The 13185-nt window shown below is 51.1% G+C and overlaps 1 protein-coding gene across 1 annotated transcript; it reads left to right on the forward strand.

Annotated features, from left to right (window-relative positions):
- Nucleotides 1-1595: 1595 nt before the first annotated feature.
- Nucleotides 1596-8407, forward strand: LRRC47 (leucine rich repeat containing 47). The gene is made up of 7 exons (XM_087701895.1): nt 1596-2321; nt 3308-3742; nt 4112-4228; nt 5123-5238; nt 6211-6313; nt 6825-6914; nt 7120-8407. Exons 1-7 carry the CDS (start codon nt 1629-1631, stop codon nt 7324-7326), a joined length of 1761 nt encoding a protein of 586 aa, XP_087558021.1. The 5' UTR covers nt 1596-1628; the 3' UTR covers nt 7327-8407.
- The last annotated feature ends 4778 nt before the right edge of the window (nt 8408-13185 follow it).

The following is a 13185-nucleotide window of genomic DNA, read 5'->3' on the forward strand; positions in this document are numbered from 1 at the left end:
TTTTATGCTCTCTGTTCGGCCCAAACTCTCTTGTTTTCTGTTCCTGTGTAAGAAATGTATTCAGATTGGCTGTCAGACTCGCATGGCAACTCTCTCGGCTGAGTTTTGAGTCTAGGTTTGGTTGAGCCTTGCTTCTTCCCAGGTGCCCTGTGGTGAGGTGTGTAAAGGGCTAATGTTATCCATGCCTTACTCCCATCACCCTGGAGCTGAAGGGGGAGACCTTTGTTACGTAGAATAGGCTGGCTCAGGCCTTTTAATGGCCCATTGACAAAAAGTGGGGGGGGGCTATCAAGAGTGAGTCTGCTTCCTGCCTAAAAACACGTTTCTCCATTTCTGATCCAGGGAAATAACAACATTCTGCCTTTTCAATATTTCCCCGGGGTGTTTCATTCTTCTAGGAGAAGGGTGAGTTTTTAACTTTCTACACTTGCTTGGAATGACGGCTGGCTAGGTTAACCAGAAAGAGACCACGATGGAAGGACTGCGATGCAGGCGCCATTAGAAGCACAACTAAGGGACGCTTGCCCTGCAGAAGGTTGTTGAAAGAAACGTCCTTTTGGGTTCGGCTCCAAGTGGGGAAAAAGACACTGGAGACATGGAGGCTGCTTGGAAAGATGGTTTATTGGTGGATGGGACCACGTGGCTTGAGCCCTGAACAGAAAAGGTGATCACATGCTTCAATGTTGGTGGAGAAGAAGAGAAGGGCTGAGGGAGGGGCTTGCTAGGCTTTTTATACCCTGTTCAGTCCCACCTCTCTGTTTCCTGTTCCTGTGTAAGAAATGCATTCTGATTGGTTGTCAGACTCCCATGGTGCCATGCAGGGGGCTACTCTCTAGGCTGTGATGAGTTCTCAGATGCCTTGTGGTCAGTTATTATCATGCCTTTCTGTAGCTGCTGGTGAAGTCTTTATTATGTAAAGTGGGCTAGCCTGGCCATCTCAATGGCCCATTAACTGGGCGTGGGCAGGAAGCTACAGGCAGCTATTCTGTCTTTTAAAACATGTTTCTTTCTTTTCACATCCGGAGAAATATTCTGCCTTTTCAATATTTCCTAGGATATTTCATTTTTCTGGGAGAGGGCTGGGTGATAACTTCCCACAAGGTCTTCGGGGGACTTGGCGTTTCCTTGATGATGCTAATCCAGAGGACTCCAAACTGGGCAGCTTTTCAGACTTGGGGACTTCAACCCCCAGAATTCCTCACGTTCACCCCATGGGTGTTGAAGTCCCCAAGTCTGAAAAGCTGCCCAGTTTGGAGACCGTTCCTTGGATCAGCCATTGGGGAGGAGAAGCAGCAGCGGCACCACTGGAAGATCCGAGAAACCAAATATATATATATCTTAAAAGGTGTAGAATTTTTTTTCAATCTGGGCCCCTTTAAAGACGGGTGGACTTCATCTCCCAGCATTCCCCAGGCGGGAAGTCCGCCCATCTTAAAAAAAGAACCCATCTTGAGAAAAAAGCCGGTCTTAAAATGTCTCGGCGCCTGCGCAAGAAGAGCCGCGGGAGGAGGAGGGGGAGGCCGCGGGAAACGGCGTGACGTAGAGCGGAAGAGACGGGCCGCGTCATCCGCGCGCGTCGCAGGGGCGTCATCCGCGCGCGCCGGAAGCGGCCGGGCGAGCGAGCGAAGATGGCGGCGCCTGAGGGAGCCGAGGAGGACTGGCCCGAGCTGGCGGCGGGCGGGAGGCGGGAGCTGCGGCTGGAAGCCGGCGAGGCGCTGGAGCGGAGGGTCCGAGCGGCCGGAGGTCGCCTCCCGGCCGCGCTGGGCGAGCTGGGCGAGGCGCTTCGCTCCCTGGAGGTCTGCGGCTGCCCGGAGCTACGCGAGCCCGGCGCGGCGCTGGGCCTCCTCTCGGGCCTGCAGGCGCTGGCGCTGCCCGGCTGCGCGCTGGGCCCGGCGGGGCTGTCCCTGGCCGGGCGGCTGCTCCCTGCCACGCTGCGCTCGCTCGACCTGTCGGGCAACGGCCTGGAGGAGCTGCCGCCGCAGCTGGGCGGCCTGGAGGGCCCCGAGGAGGAGGCGGCGGCGGGGACGGCGGCGACCCTGCCCGAGCTGCGGGTGCTGAACCTGCGCCGCAACCGCCTGCGCGGCCTGGGCCCCGGGCTGGCCCGCTCGGCCCCCGCGCTGCTGGAGCTGCTGCTGGGCGGGAACCGTCTGCGCGCCCTCCCGGGGACGATGCTACCCCCGCCGCCTCCTCCGCCCGCCCAGGGGGCTCGCCGCCCCGGCCCTCCGCCGCCCTCGCCTCTGCCGCTGCTGGGCCTGCTGGAGGCGTCCGGGAACGAGCTGGAGGTGCTGGGCGCAGAAGTGGCCCGCCTGGCCGGGCTGAAGGTGAGCCAAAGCCGGTCACCGCAAATGAATGACGGGCCAATATAGATTATATTTCAGTAAAGCACGCCTACATTGGGAGGGGTTGGACTAGAAGACCTCCAAGGTCCCTTCCGACTCCTATCCCTTCTCAATTACTCAATGGAAGGGCTTCCCCTCCAGAAGTTGTGGGTAGCTCCATCACTGGAGGTCTTCAAGAAGAGATTTGGCAGCCCTTTCTCCGGAATGATATAGGCTTTCCTTCTCATGCAGGGGGTTGGACTAGAAGACCTCCAAGGTCCCTTTCAGCTCTGTATTATACATTATATGCAGTGGGTGAAATGGGGGCTGTAAATCCACATAGACACACATCGGCATGAAATAAAACATGTTTTCAGGAAAATCAACTTCACATCCCCCCCCCCCCAGCATTTCTGTAATGATGAGAAATGATATCTGATTCCTACTGACTTCAGGAACCAAAGATACATAAGTGATGTCGTAAAGCATTCCAATTTTGGAATAGAACACACACACACACACACACACCATGATGGTGGCCTTGACCAAGAATGTGGAAGGGGTGAAGGTTTGTGGTAAATAACCTCCAAAAAATGCCTAGCACCTCTTAACTTCGTGACCCGACAAAAGCGTGTCGCTAAACCCGCGACGTCGACAACAGCGGGTCGACAGAAGGGCGATTTAAGTTAAGGGTTAGGCTGGGGGTTAGCGTTAGGGTTAGGTTTACAGCGCCCTTCTGTCGGCCCGCTGTTGTTGGCGCGATTCAGCGCTCATTCATCCTCGCAGTTCAGAACCCGCGGTTCAGAACTCGCGGTTTAGTCGGGCGCGCTTTTGTCGGTGAACCCTCAGCTTCACTCTGTGAGCTTTTGCCCTGCCACCTGTCGTGGTTTTTCAGCCAAGGCTGCCATGTCTGAGAGGACAAGAGATGTTCCTAGGGATTTGCTCTCTTTTCTTGGTGGAAAACAACCGGTTCTGTTTCCTTTCTCCAGACTTTGGACCTCTCCAATAACAAGCTCTCCGAAATCCCAGCGGAGCTGGCCGATTGCCCGAAGCTGAAGGACGTCAACCTGAAAGGCAACGCCCTGAAGGACAAACGCCTGGAGAAGATGGTCAACGGCTGCCAGACCAAGTCGATCTTGGAGTATCTGCGTCGGGGGAGAGGCAAGCAGGAGGGGGGCACCGACAGAGAAGAAAGCCGGAAGAAGAAGCGGGAGAAGAACAAGAAGAAAGGAGGCAGCGACGACGAACTGGAAGACGCCCAGAAGCTCCTGGTGAAAATACTTCACATCTCGGAGAGCCCAGCGCCGCTGGTGGTGAAGGCCAGCCCCAGCGCGAAAGACGTCCGTCCTTACATCGTGTGTTGCGTGGTGAAAGGCATGGATTTCAGCTCTGGCAATGCTCTGAAGAGGTTCCTCTCCATTCAGGTGAGGTTCCCAAGTGGACGCCAAGCTGTTAATTTGAGTTTGAGTTTAATAAAATTTGTATGCCGCCCGCTCCCTTGGGACTCTGGGCGGCTCACAGCAAAACAAAAGAAACATTTAAATTTTAAAATAAAAAACACAAATACTAAAATTCCACACCATCCATTCCATCTAAGTGGGGCAACAGCCCCAGGCCTGCCCGGAACAGCCAGGTCTTGACGCTATGGACTCTCCTGTCCCTCCCAGGTGGAAAACTGTTCTGTTCTCAAGTCCGCCTGTTCCTGATCAGGCAGCAGGATCTCGGCTTGAAACGCCGTAAAGGAAGAGTTCAAAATAAATCTGAATCTGTTTTTCTTTTAATCCCATAAATAGACGAAGCTCCACGAGGACATTTGTGAGAAACGGACAGCGGCCACCATTGCAACTCATGACCTACAGCTGGTGAAAGGACCACTGGTCTACGAGGCTCGGGCCCCAGAGGAGTTGAAGGTGGGCTATCCTACAGCAGAGGGGTTTGTGGAGAGGAGGGGTGGGTCCCTTGGTGCTCTCTGAGCATGTTTGGTTCCTTGTAGACGTTTCATGACCCAACTAGGGAACGTTGTCAGCACTAGGAGCAAACTCCCCCCTCCGAATTCCATCAGCCGGTCAATGTCGACTGGCAACTATCCGGAGGAGAGCCTTCTCGGTGGCTGCTCCGACCCTTTGGAACAAGCTCCCCGTGGAGATTCGGACCCTCACCACCCTCCAGACCTTCCATGTAGCCCTTAAAACCTGGCTGTCCCGACAGGCCTGGGGCTAAAGATTTCAACCCCACCCGAATATAGCAATAGCAATAGCAATAGCAGTAGACTTATATACCGCTTCATAGGCCTATCAGGCCTCTCTAAGCGGTTTACAGAGAGTCAGCATATTGCCCCCAACAATCTGGGTCCTCATTTTACCCACCTCGGAAGGATGGAAGGCTGAGTCAACCCTGAGCCGGTGAGATTTGAACCGCTGACCTGCTGATCTAGCAGTAGCCTGCAGTGCTGCTCTAACCACTGCGCCACCTTGGCTCTGTATGAATAGTATGACTGTTGTGCTTTTTAACGATGTATTGTCTTCATGTGTATAACTTGTTTTGTACTCCCCCCCCCCCTCCTGAATTCTGAGCCGCCCTGAGTCCCCCCAGGGAAAAGGGCGGCATACAAATAAAGTTAAAATCAAAAATCAAATCAAAATCTGTTCTAGCCCTGATGACGTTCCCTAGTTGGGTCATGAAACATCTTACAGCAAAACAACCCAGCTCAGAGAGCATCAAGGTTATAAGTTGCCTGCCTGTTTCCTGCCTCAGTTTTTCTCCCTCCGAAGTTGCCCATCTTGAAACCGTTCCCCGTTTTTCAGATCGTCCCCCTGGGCCGGAAGGAGATCAAGGCCAACGACCTCCTCCGCCAGTTGCAGGCCGAAGCTGAGGAGCAGCGGAAACAGAAGAAGAGGCAGAACATCTCTGGACTGTACAAGTACGTCACAAGTTGAAGGGCAGAGGAGGAAAAGTAAGGGGAAGCACGAGTTCAAGAGTTACCACGTCTGTAGACTAAACAGGGTTTGTTGCCAAGGTTTCCTAAAAGAAGCAAAGATTTGGTGCTCTCAAATTTTACGTTAAAAGTTTAGTTTTAAACTACATTATTTTACCTCTTTATCCTAGAATTGGCAGCAGGGTTTCTTAAGAAAAACTCCCGAGATTGTGCACACAAATAAACACTCAGATTTTACACACACACACACACACACACACACACACACAAACACACACACACACACACACACACACACACACACCACACAAACAAAAAGAAATCTGTTTTAAAATATTAATTTACCCACGTATATTAGAGTTGCCAGCAAGGTTTTTTTAAAAATCCAAAATTTCATGTTCAAATAAACCCGGATTCTACACAAAACACCCCAATAAATCATTTTTACACTAAATTATTTTTATCTATTTATCTCAAGAGTTCTCAGTGGGTTGACTAAAAAAAAAAAAATTCAAGATTTTATGCTCAAATCTTAAGTTTTGCACAAAAGTCCCAAGACAGCAAAATATTCTATCTTAGCTTTCAACTAAATAATTTTTAACCATTTAATACACGTTCTGTAATCTCACGTATAGAAAAAATTAAGTTTTCTGTATGTTTTAAAATAAGAAAGTAAAAACCCAGACAGGAATTGAAAAAAAAAACCCAAATTTGGATTTAAAAGCCCAGCACTGATGATCCTGTCGTGAAGCCTTTTGTGGCTCGAATTTAATTAAATTCTTCAACATGCAGTTTGATCTGCCTCTCGGCTGCTATTTTTAGAGACGTGGTGGGGAGGTTTTAATTGATTTATTTTTTTAAATGGTGCATCAATCTAGGGCAGTTGCCTGGGGCTTATTTGACTGTCATGGCATCCTAATGACATGGAGCTTCTTCCTCCTTTCAATTTGGTCACAGGTACCTTCAGTTGCTGGATGGGAAGGAGAATTACCCCTGCCTGGTTGATGCCGAAGGCGCCGTGATTTCTTTCCCTCCTATTACAAACAGCGAGAAAACGAAGGTGAGGGGGGCTTGGCTCTGAGCACTGGGTGAGGAGGGGGCTGGGATCCTGCACTTATTAAGACCAGTTCTTCAATCTGCCAATCACACAGTCGAGCCAGCCTTGTATAAATATATTACAATCAAAGAGGAGACAGATAAAACCACAGTGGGGAATAGAATGCGCTGATGATGTTACCTAGTTGGGTGATGAGACGTTTGCAAGAAAACCAGCTGAGAGAGCACCGTGGATCCCGCAGTCCTCCTCCTCTCCTTCTCCACCTCCTCTTCCTCCTGCTTCCCTCCAATCCCTCCTCCCATCTAGCACTGATGGCGTTACATAGTTGGGTCATGAAACGTCAAGGGACCAAGCGCCTGGACACAGGGACGTCACTGCAAGGACTGGTTTGATTAACTTTCTTCAGGGCTGTTGCAACTTTGAACGGTCATTAAAATGAATGGTTGTAAATTGAGGAGTTCTTCCTTGTAAATGCAGGGATTAAATGTTGATGTTTCCTTTCGGTCTTTTTAAGCTTGGGAAAACGACCACCGATTTGCTCCTGGAAGTGACCAGCGCCAGCAGTCTCCAGCTGTGCAAAGATGTAATGGACACTCTCGTTATGGTACGTCCTCCTTCCAGAAATTGGCCATGCAGTGCTTTGTTCTGCCAACTCCCCATTCTTGATTTTATCACATCTTTTCTGTATTCTTGTCTCGTCTGTTGGGCCTTCAGTAGATTTTTGTTCTTTACTTCGATTAATAGATGTTCTTGACTTTCTTTTAAATAATAATAATTATTATTATTTATATTATTTTTATGAATTACAGAAAATGGCCGAGATGAACAGGCTGACGGCAGTCAACAAAGATGGGGAAGCGGGTTCGGATCACGAAATCTCCCGGCCCGAAGGCAGCGTCCCAACCCCCCCTCTGGTCTTGGAACAAGTGCGGGTGGTGGACGCCGAAGGGAACCTCAGAGTCGTCTACCCGTCCAAGGCGGATCTCCAAACCTCCCTCCTCACCGTCCTTCATTAAGCGCCGCTTCCCCCGGGACTCCCTTCGGGGGACGCTGGATAAAAGTTTTCGGGGAGTCCCGGCACTCGGCTCGTCCGCCAGCCGCAGCAGCCAGGAAGCCTGGAGCTATTTTAAGCCGCGTGAATTTGGGATCTCGAGAGAGGCTCGGACGCTCGGCTTGCTTTAATCCCCCTTCTCGGGTGAGAGGGGTGGTGGTGTCAGTTTTGATCCCTTGCCAACGAGCGTCCAAAGTTACGTCCCCCCAACCGATCCCTCCCGGTGGGAAGAGGTTTGCTGTGCTGTGTGACCGAGTTCCTTCCACGGGAAAGAGGCGGGTTGGGGGGGGGTCTCAAGGCATGTCCTATGGGGAAGGAGCCCCAGTAGAAAATCACTGCAGGGTAGCCTTTCCCTACCAGGCTCTTCTCTGCAATGCGGATTCTCCAAGAGAAGAGGGGTCCCCCTGACTTCCCCGGCTTGGCCCTGGGACATTTGGGGTGGGGGTGTCCCAAATGGCCACCAACCTTTGCCCCCTCCCAAATGTGGGTTTCGTTTGAGCTTGGCGCATTCTTCTTGCAGAGATTTCATTACCCAACTAGATATCGTCATCAGCACCAAGAGGGAGAGGTGGTTTGTGGAGGGAGGGAGAGGAGGAGGAGGAAGGCTGTGGGGTCCTTGGTGCTCTCTTAGCTTGGTGGTTTTCTTGCACACGTTTCCTGACCCAGCAAGGGAACGACATCCATGCTGGAAGGGAGGAAGGTTCCGCTTTCTAGCAATGACGTTACCTAGTAGGGTCGTGAAACGCCTGCGAGAAAACTACCAAACTCAAAGAGAGCAGGAAGGACGGACGGACACGCCCGACAGGCAGGGCTCCATCCCCCGTTTCTCTTCCGCCAAAGCTGGCCCAGGGTCACGCCCGCGTTCCAGGTTGTAGGGGAGCAATCCTGCTATTCAGGGCAGCGCAAAACGGGTTTCCAAATCCAAATTTCCCTCTAAAAACGCATTTCCAGCTGGCGAATCTTACTGGAAATTAAGGCTGCCTGGATCTCCAGCTTTGGGGCATCGATAGTTCCTCAGAGAAGGAATAAAAACGTTGAAAAATCTCTGTTTTGCCGTGTGTTTTTTTGGCAGTGAAGGAAATGGGGCAGAGAAGCGGGGCCCGAACCTCAGATGGCAGCCCTAGGGGGCTGGAGTACAGCAGGCAGCGCCAGCCCTGCAGAGTGGGCTTCCTCCCCTGTTGCTAGATGCAGTGTTTCTCAACCTTGGCAACTTGCAGATGTTTGGACTTCAACTCCCAGAATTCCCCAGCAGTGGTTAGGACAGTGTTTCTCAACCTTGGCAACTTGAAGATGTCTGGACTTCAACTCCCAGAATTCCCCAGCAGTGGTTAGGACAGTGTTTCTCAACCTTGGCAACTTGAAGATGTCTGGACTTCAACTCCCAGAATTCCCCAGCCAGCATTCGCTGGCTGGGGAATTCTGGGAGTTGAAGTCCAGACATCTTCAAGTTGCCAAGGTTGAGAAACATTGTGCTAGAGTGAACAGTGAATTTGGGGGGGTCACAGTAAGGAAAAAATGAGTCAGAGGACGGTGGCCTTCAACCAGTGTGTCGTCCCCCCAAACCCTGAGGCTCAATGGGCTTCTTTGTAGTGCACCCCAAGATTTGGGGTTTATGTAAAAGCCAAAGAGCTTGACCAGTTGAGTGCTCGGCCTGCATTCCCAGCCACTCGGGCCCCCCTATGACCTCTCTCCACAATCCCTTCTACATTGGACCGGAGACGCTGGAGAGTCAGTCACAAGGGTGAGACGCTTCCCACGGCCTGGGAAGAAAGTACATGGCTTAGTTTCACTTTCGTTTTCAGAGGGGAACGAGTTCTACGGAATCCCATTGGGCTCAAGAGAAGGCTCTTAAAACTCAATTTTCACCATGTGGCCATTGAGCTCCTCAGAACACACACACACACACCTTGAGCCCGGCTTTGGGGGGAGGAATTGCATTGCCCAGATTTCCCCCTTGGGAGCCTGCAGGACCCACAGCAGCCAAGGGAGGGCGCTACAACCTACAGTCTCAGTATGTTGTATCTTGCTCCTGTGTATGTTGAATTGGGGTAGGGGGGTGGGTTTTTTTGGCCATTTTTGAGTTGTAAGTCACCCACTGAATGGCAAATCAATTAAATAAATGAATAAATAAGTATTGCCCGTAATATAAAGAAGATGAAAAACGTTGCAATGTGTTTAGGCCGTGGGACATGCTGCCCCCTGGCGGAGGACGTGGGTGTTGCAGGCTAAACACGGAACTAGGACAAAGCATTGAAAATATAGGACACTGTCGTCATATTCCTTCTCCCCCATTGTGCCTGCGGCAATTCGGTGATCCACCAGGGGGCAGTACGACCTATAGGTTCAGGAAAGGGTGTCACGAAAAATAGGGGATGAATAGAAGAATTATACTATCCCAAAATAGTTTTATGGGTCTTGAACTAGAATGTCCTTTTCATTTTTAAATATATCATAAATATAATAAATAAAGCAAATATCCCTTTTTAAATTTGTCGCGCATCTCAGATATTTGTAGAGCAAAAGAGCAGATCATCATCATAAGCTCGCCACCAAAAAAAAATAATAATGTTTTGCTGTCCTTTTCAAGTTGAACTAGTTAAAAACTGTCCTTTGCTGGGTGTAATTGCCCCAAGGCACCACCAGAGGGCTGCTTTCAAGAGTGTGCAATAGCCCAGAACGGCCACAGGAGGGCAGCAATCGGGAGAGCCTTTGTAATCCTGGCCTCCAGTTCCTCCTGCAGGGAGGGGCTGTTCCCAGCCCTCTTGGGGAAGCTGCAATTTCAATTGGATAATTTATTTTTTAATTTCGGGGCCGGCGGTGAAGCTGCAAAGGGAAAAGGCCGCCGACAATTATGGGATGGGCAAAGACAGCTTTAAAAAAATAAATAAAACGAGGAATGCAAAGCAACTGAATAAACCTTAGGAATAAAACTTAGGAAGAAGAATCTGGAGCAAACTCCCTGGGATTTCCCAGTTTTATGGGGATGTTGTGTGAATGCGTCACAGAGAAAGAGCGGAATGGGGAGGGGGGACAAGCCGCTTCCCAGGAGATTTCCAGAGTTGGGCAGGGGTCTCCAAACGTGACTGGGAGTGGAAGTCCACAAGTCTTAAAGTTATCCCGTTTGGAGATCCCTGCAGTCGGCTGTGTGTGTGTGGGGTGGGTGGGTGGCCTGAGACAGAGCCTCTGAGACCCAGGCCCACTTTCAGCCCCCCTTCTCCGCGTTGGAGGAAGTCGGAGGGGAGGGGTGTCATTTGGCCTCTTATCCCCCTCCCCTTCCAGCTGTGCAGAGAAAACTCTGAAAACACAGCCCAGCAGCGAAGGCATCCCCCCCTCCCTGGGTGTGGGGGGGGGGCTCCAGCCAGCCTGCCATGCGAGGGGGGGGTGGGCTGCAAGGGAGAGAGGGCCCCTCCCTTGTTGCTCCTGGCCCACTGCCAACTTCCCCTCCTGTTTGGCTTGGCAGAGGAAGGGGGCCCTCTGATCAGCCCCTGTGGGGATTTTGTGCTCCTCCCCTTCCAGATTCGGCTGGGGTGGGGGAGTTTTGGGGGTCTCTGCCCACCTGGGATGCAGAGAGGAAGCCAGAGCTGGGAAGTCTTCAGCCACAGTTTGCCCTCCAGATGATTGGGGGGGGGCGCTGGGGGAGGAAACGGGTTCGAATCATGCGAGTTGCCAGGCTGAGAACAGGCAGCCCTTTTTTCCAACAGTTTACTCCCCCCCCCGAACTACAGCTCCCATCATCCCCAAATGACACCACCCCGAGCCCCCCCAAAGAACAGAAAATGTGACTTACAGCCACAACGGAACCCAAAATTTCGGTTGCTAAGCAAGACAGTTAAGCTGTTAACGTTTCGCCCCACTTTACGACTTTTCCCGTCACAGTTGTTCAGGGTTAAGTTGTTAAGTGAATCACTGCTGTTGTTAAGTGAGCCACGGGGTCATTAAGTAGATCCGGCTTCCCCATCGTGTTTCCTTGTCGGAAGGTCGCAAAAGGCCATCAAGGGACTCCAGGACTCTGCGACCGTCACAAGTCCGTGCCAGTTTTGATCATGGGACCACGGGGAATGCTGCAACGGTCGTAAGTGTGAGAAATGGCCCTAAGTCCCTTTCTTCAGTGCCATCGTGACTCTTCAAGTAGCCACTAAACTAACAGTCGTAACTCGAGGACTGCCTACAATAGTCGCAAACTTTCAAATAAACAGAAATGGATTTAAAAAATAATAATAAACACTAAAAGAAAGTAACAAAGCAACCCTGATTGAGGGGGGGGGCTTTTCCCTTGAATTCATATACTGGAGTTCAGTGCCCTCCTTGTTACTTTTCTTCTTGCAGCCCCCTCCTCAAAAAGAGGCCCGTGTCCTTCCTAAATTTCCCTCTTAATTTAGGATGGAGCGGGGGATTAAAAGGGGAGGGGTCACAAAACAGGATTCGGGGAGGGGGGGCAGCAATCCAAAGAGGGGCTCCTGAGGTTGCTATTGGCTGTGTTTGGGGGGGGGGAAGAAGCTGAGTTTCTTTATTAATTCAAGGACCTCTTTTGGGTCTGGGGGTGACAAAGTCCAGCCCAGGAATGTAGACCTCCCAACAGGGTTGTGGAAAAAGGAAGCCCCCCCTTCCCCTTGGGCCTCTTCTTAGATGCTCTGCAAAATCTGGGTGTGCAAAGGGGGGGGACTGCCCCCCCACTCACCCCTCACACATAGAATACACACACACACACACTGTGTTTTCTTGGCTGCAACCTCCCCCCCTTCCCCTCTTCTCCTGTAAAGGTTGGAGACTTCAAAAGTGTTTTGACACGGCTGGGGGGGGCGCAGAGAGGAAAAGACACCCTGCCAAGTTGGGGGAAGGGTGTGTGTGTGTGTGTGTTTGTGTATGTGTGTGTGTGTGTGTGTGAAAGAGAGAGAGAGAATGAAAAAGAGAGCAAAAAGAAAAGGGAGAGAGAGCAAAAGAGAAAGAAAGAATGAGAAAGACTGAGAGTGAAAGAGAGAAAAGAGAGACTGGAAGAGTAAAAGAGAATGAGAGAAGAGTGAAAGAGAGAAAGAGAATGAGAGAAGAGTGTGAAAGAAAATGAGAAAAAAGAGAATGAGAGAGAATGAAAAAGAGAGAGAGAAGAAAAGGGGGAGGAAGCAAAAGAGGGAGAATGAGAAAGAGAAAGAAAGAATGAGAGAGAGAGAGAATGAGAGTGAAAGAGAGAGAAAAGAGACTGGGAGAGTAAAAGAGAGAATGAGAGAAGAGTGTAAAAGAAAATGAGAAAAAAGAGGAGAGAGAGAGAGAGAGAGAGAGAGAGAGAGAGAGAGAGAGAGAGAAAATTGTTGAGAGACAAAGGGAAAAGGGGGGAGTGAGAAAACAGAAGTGAAGAAGGAACGACCTTCCACTCTTAAAAAGATTTTGCAAACTTTCCTCTTATTTTTCCCCTCCTCTGTCCCTTCTTTTCTCAACCTCTTTTCAGGGATCTACCCAGATCTCCGAGCCTTCGCGAGGACCCAGAAGTGAACTGTCCACCAACCCGGAAGATTTGAACTAACCACCCAGCGAAAGGGGGGGAGGGAGACCCAGAAAAAAAAGGGGGGGCGTTAGATGTACCATCCCACCTTCAGGCGTGGGGGGGGGAGCCCAGAGGGGGGAACACACCAGACGCTCTTTCTCCCCCCCCCTCCAAAAATCCCCCAACCCTGAACGGCTGAATTTGGGAGAAAAAGCCAGCGAGCAAGGAAGAGACCTTCCCCCTCGGCTTAGAGCCCCCTCCTCCGCCGAAGGTACCTGGGCCAAAGCGCTTATTGCTTCGCCTGACTTCTTGAACTCCAGAAGGCGGGGGGGGGAGGTGGGGGGGGCG

Source organism: Thamnophis sirtalis, unplaced genomic scaffold, assembly GCF_051295495.1.
Source record: "Thamnophis sirtalis isolate CommonGarterSnake01/CBP01778 unplaced genomic scaffold, rThaSir2_p1.2 scaffold_15, whole genome shotgun sequence".
Taxonomy (NCBI): domain Eukaryota; kingdom Metazoa; phylum Chordata; class Lepidosauria; order Squamata; family Natricidae; genus Thamnophis; species Thamnophis sirtalis.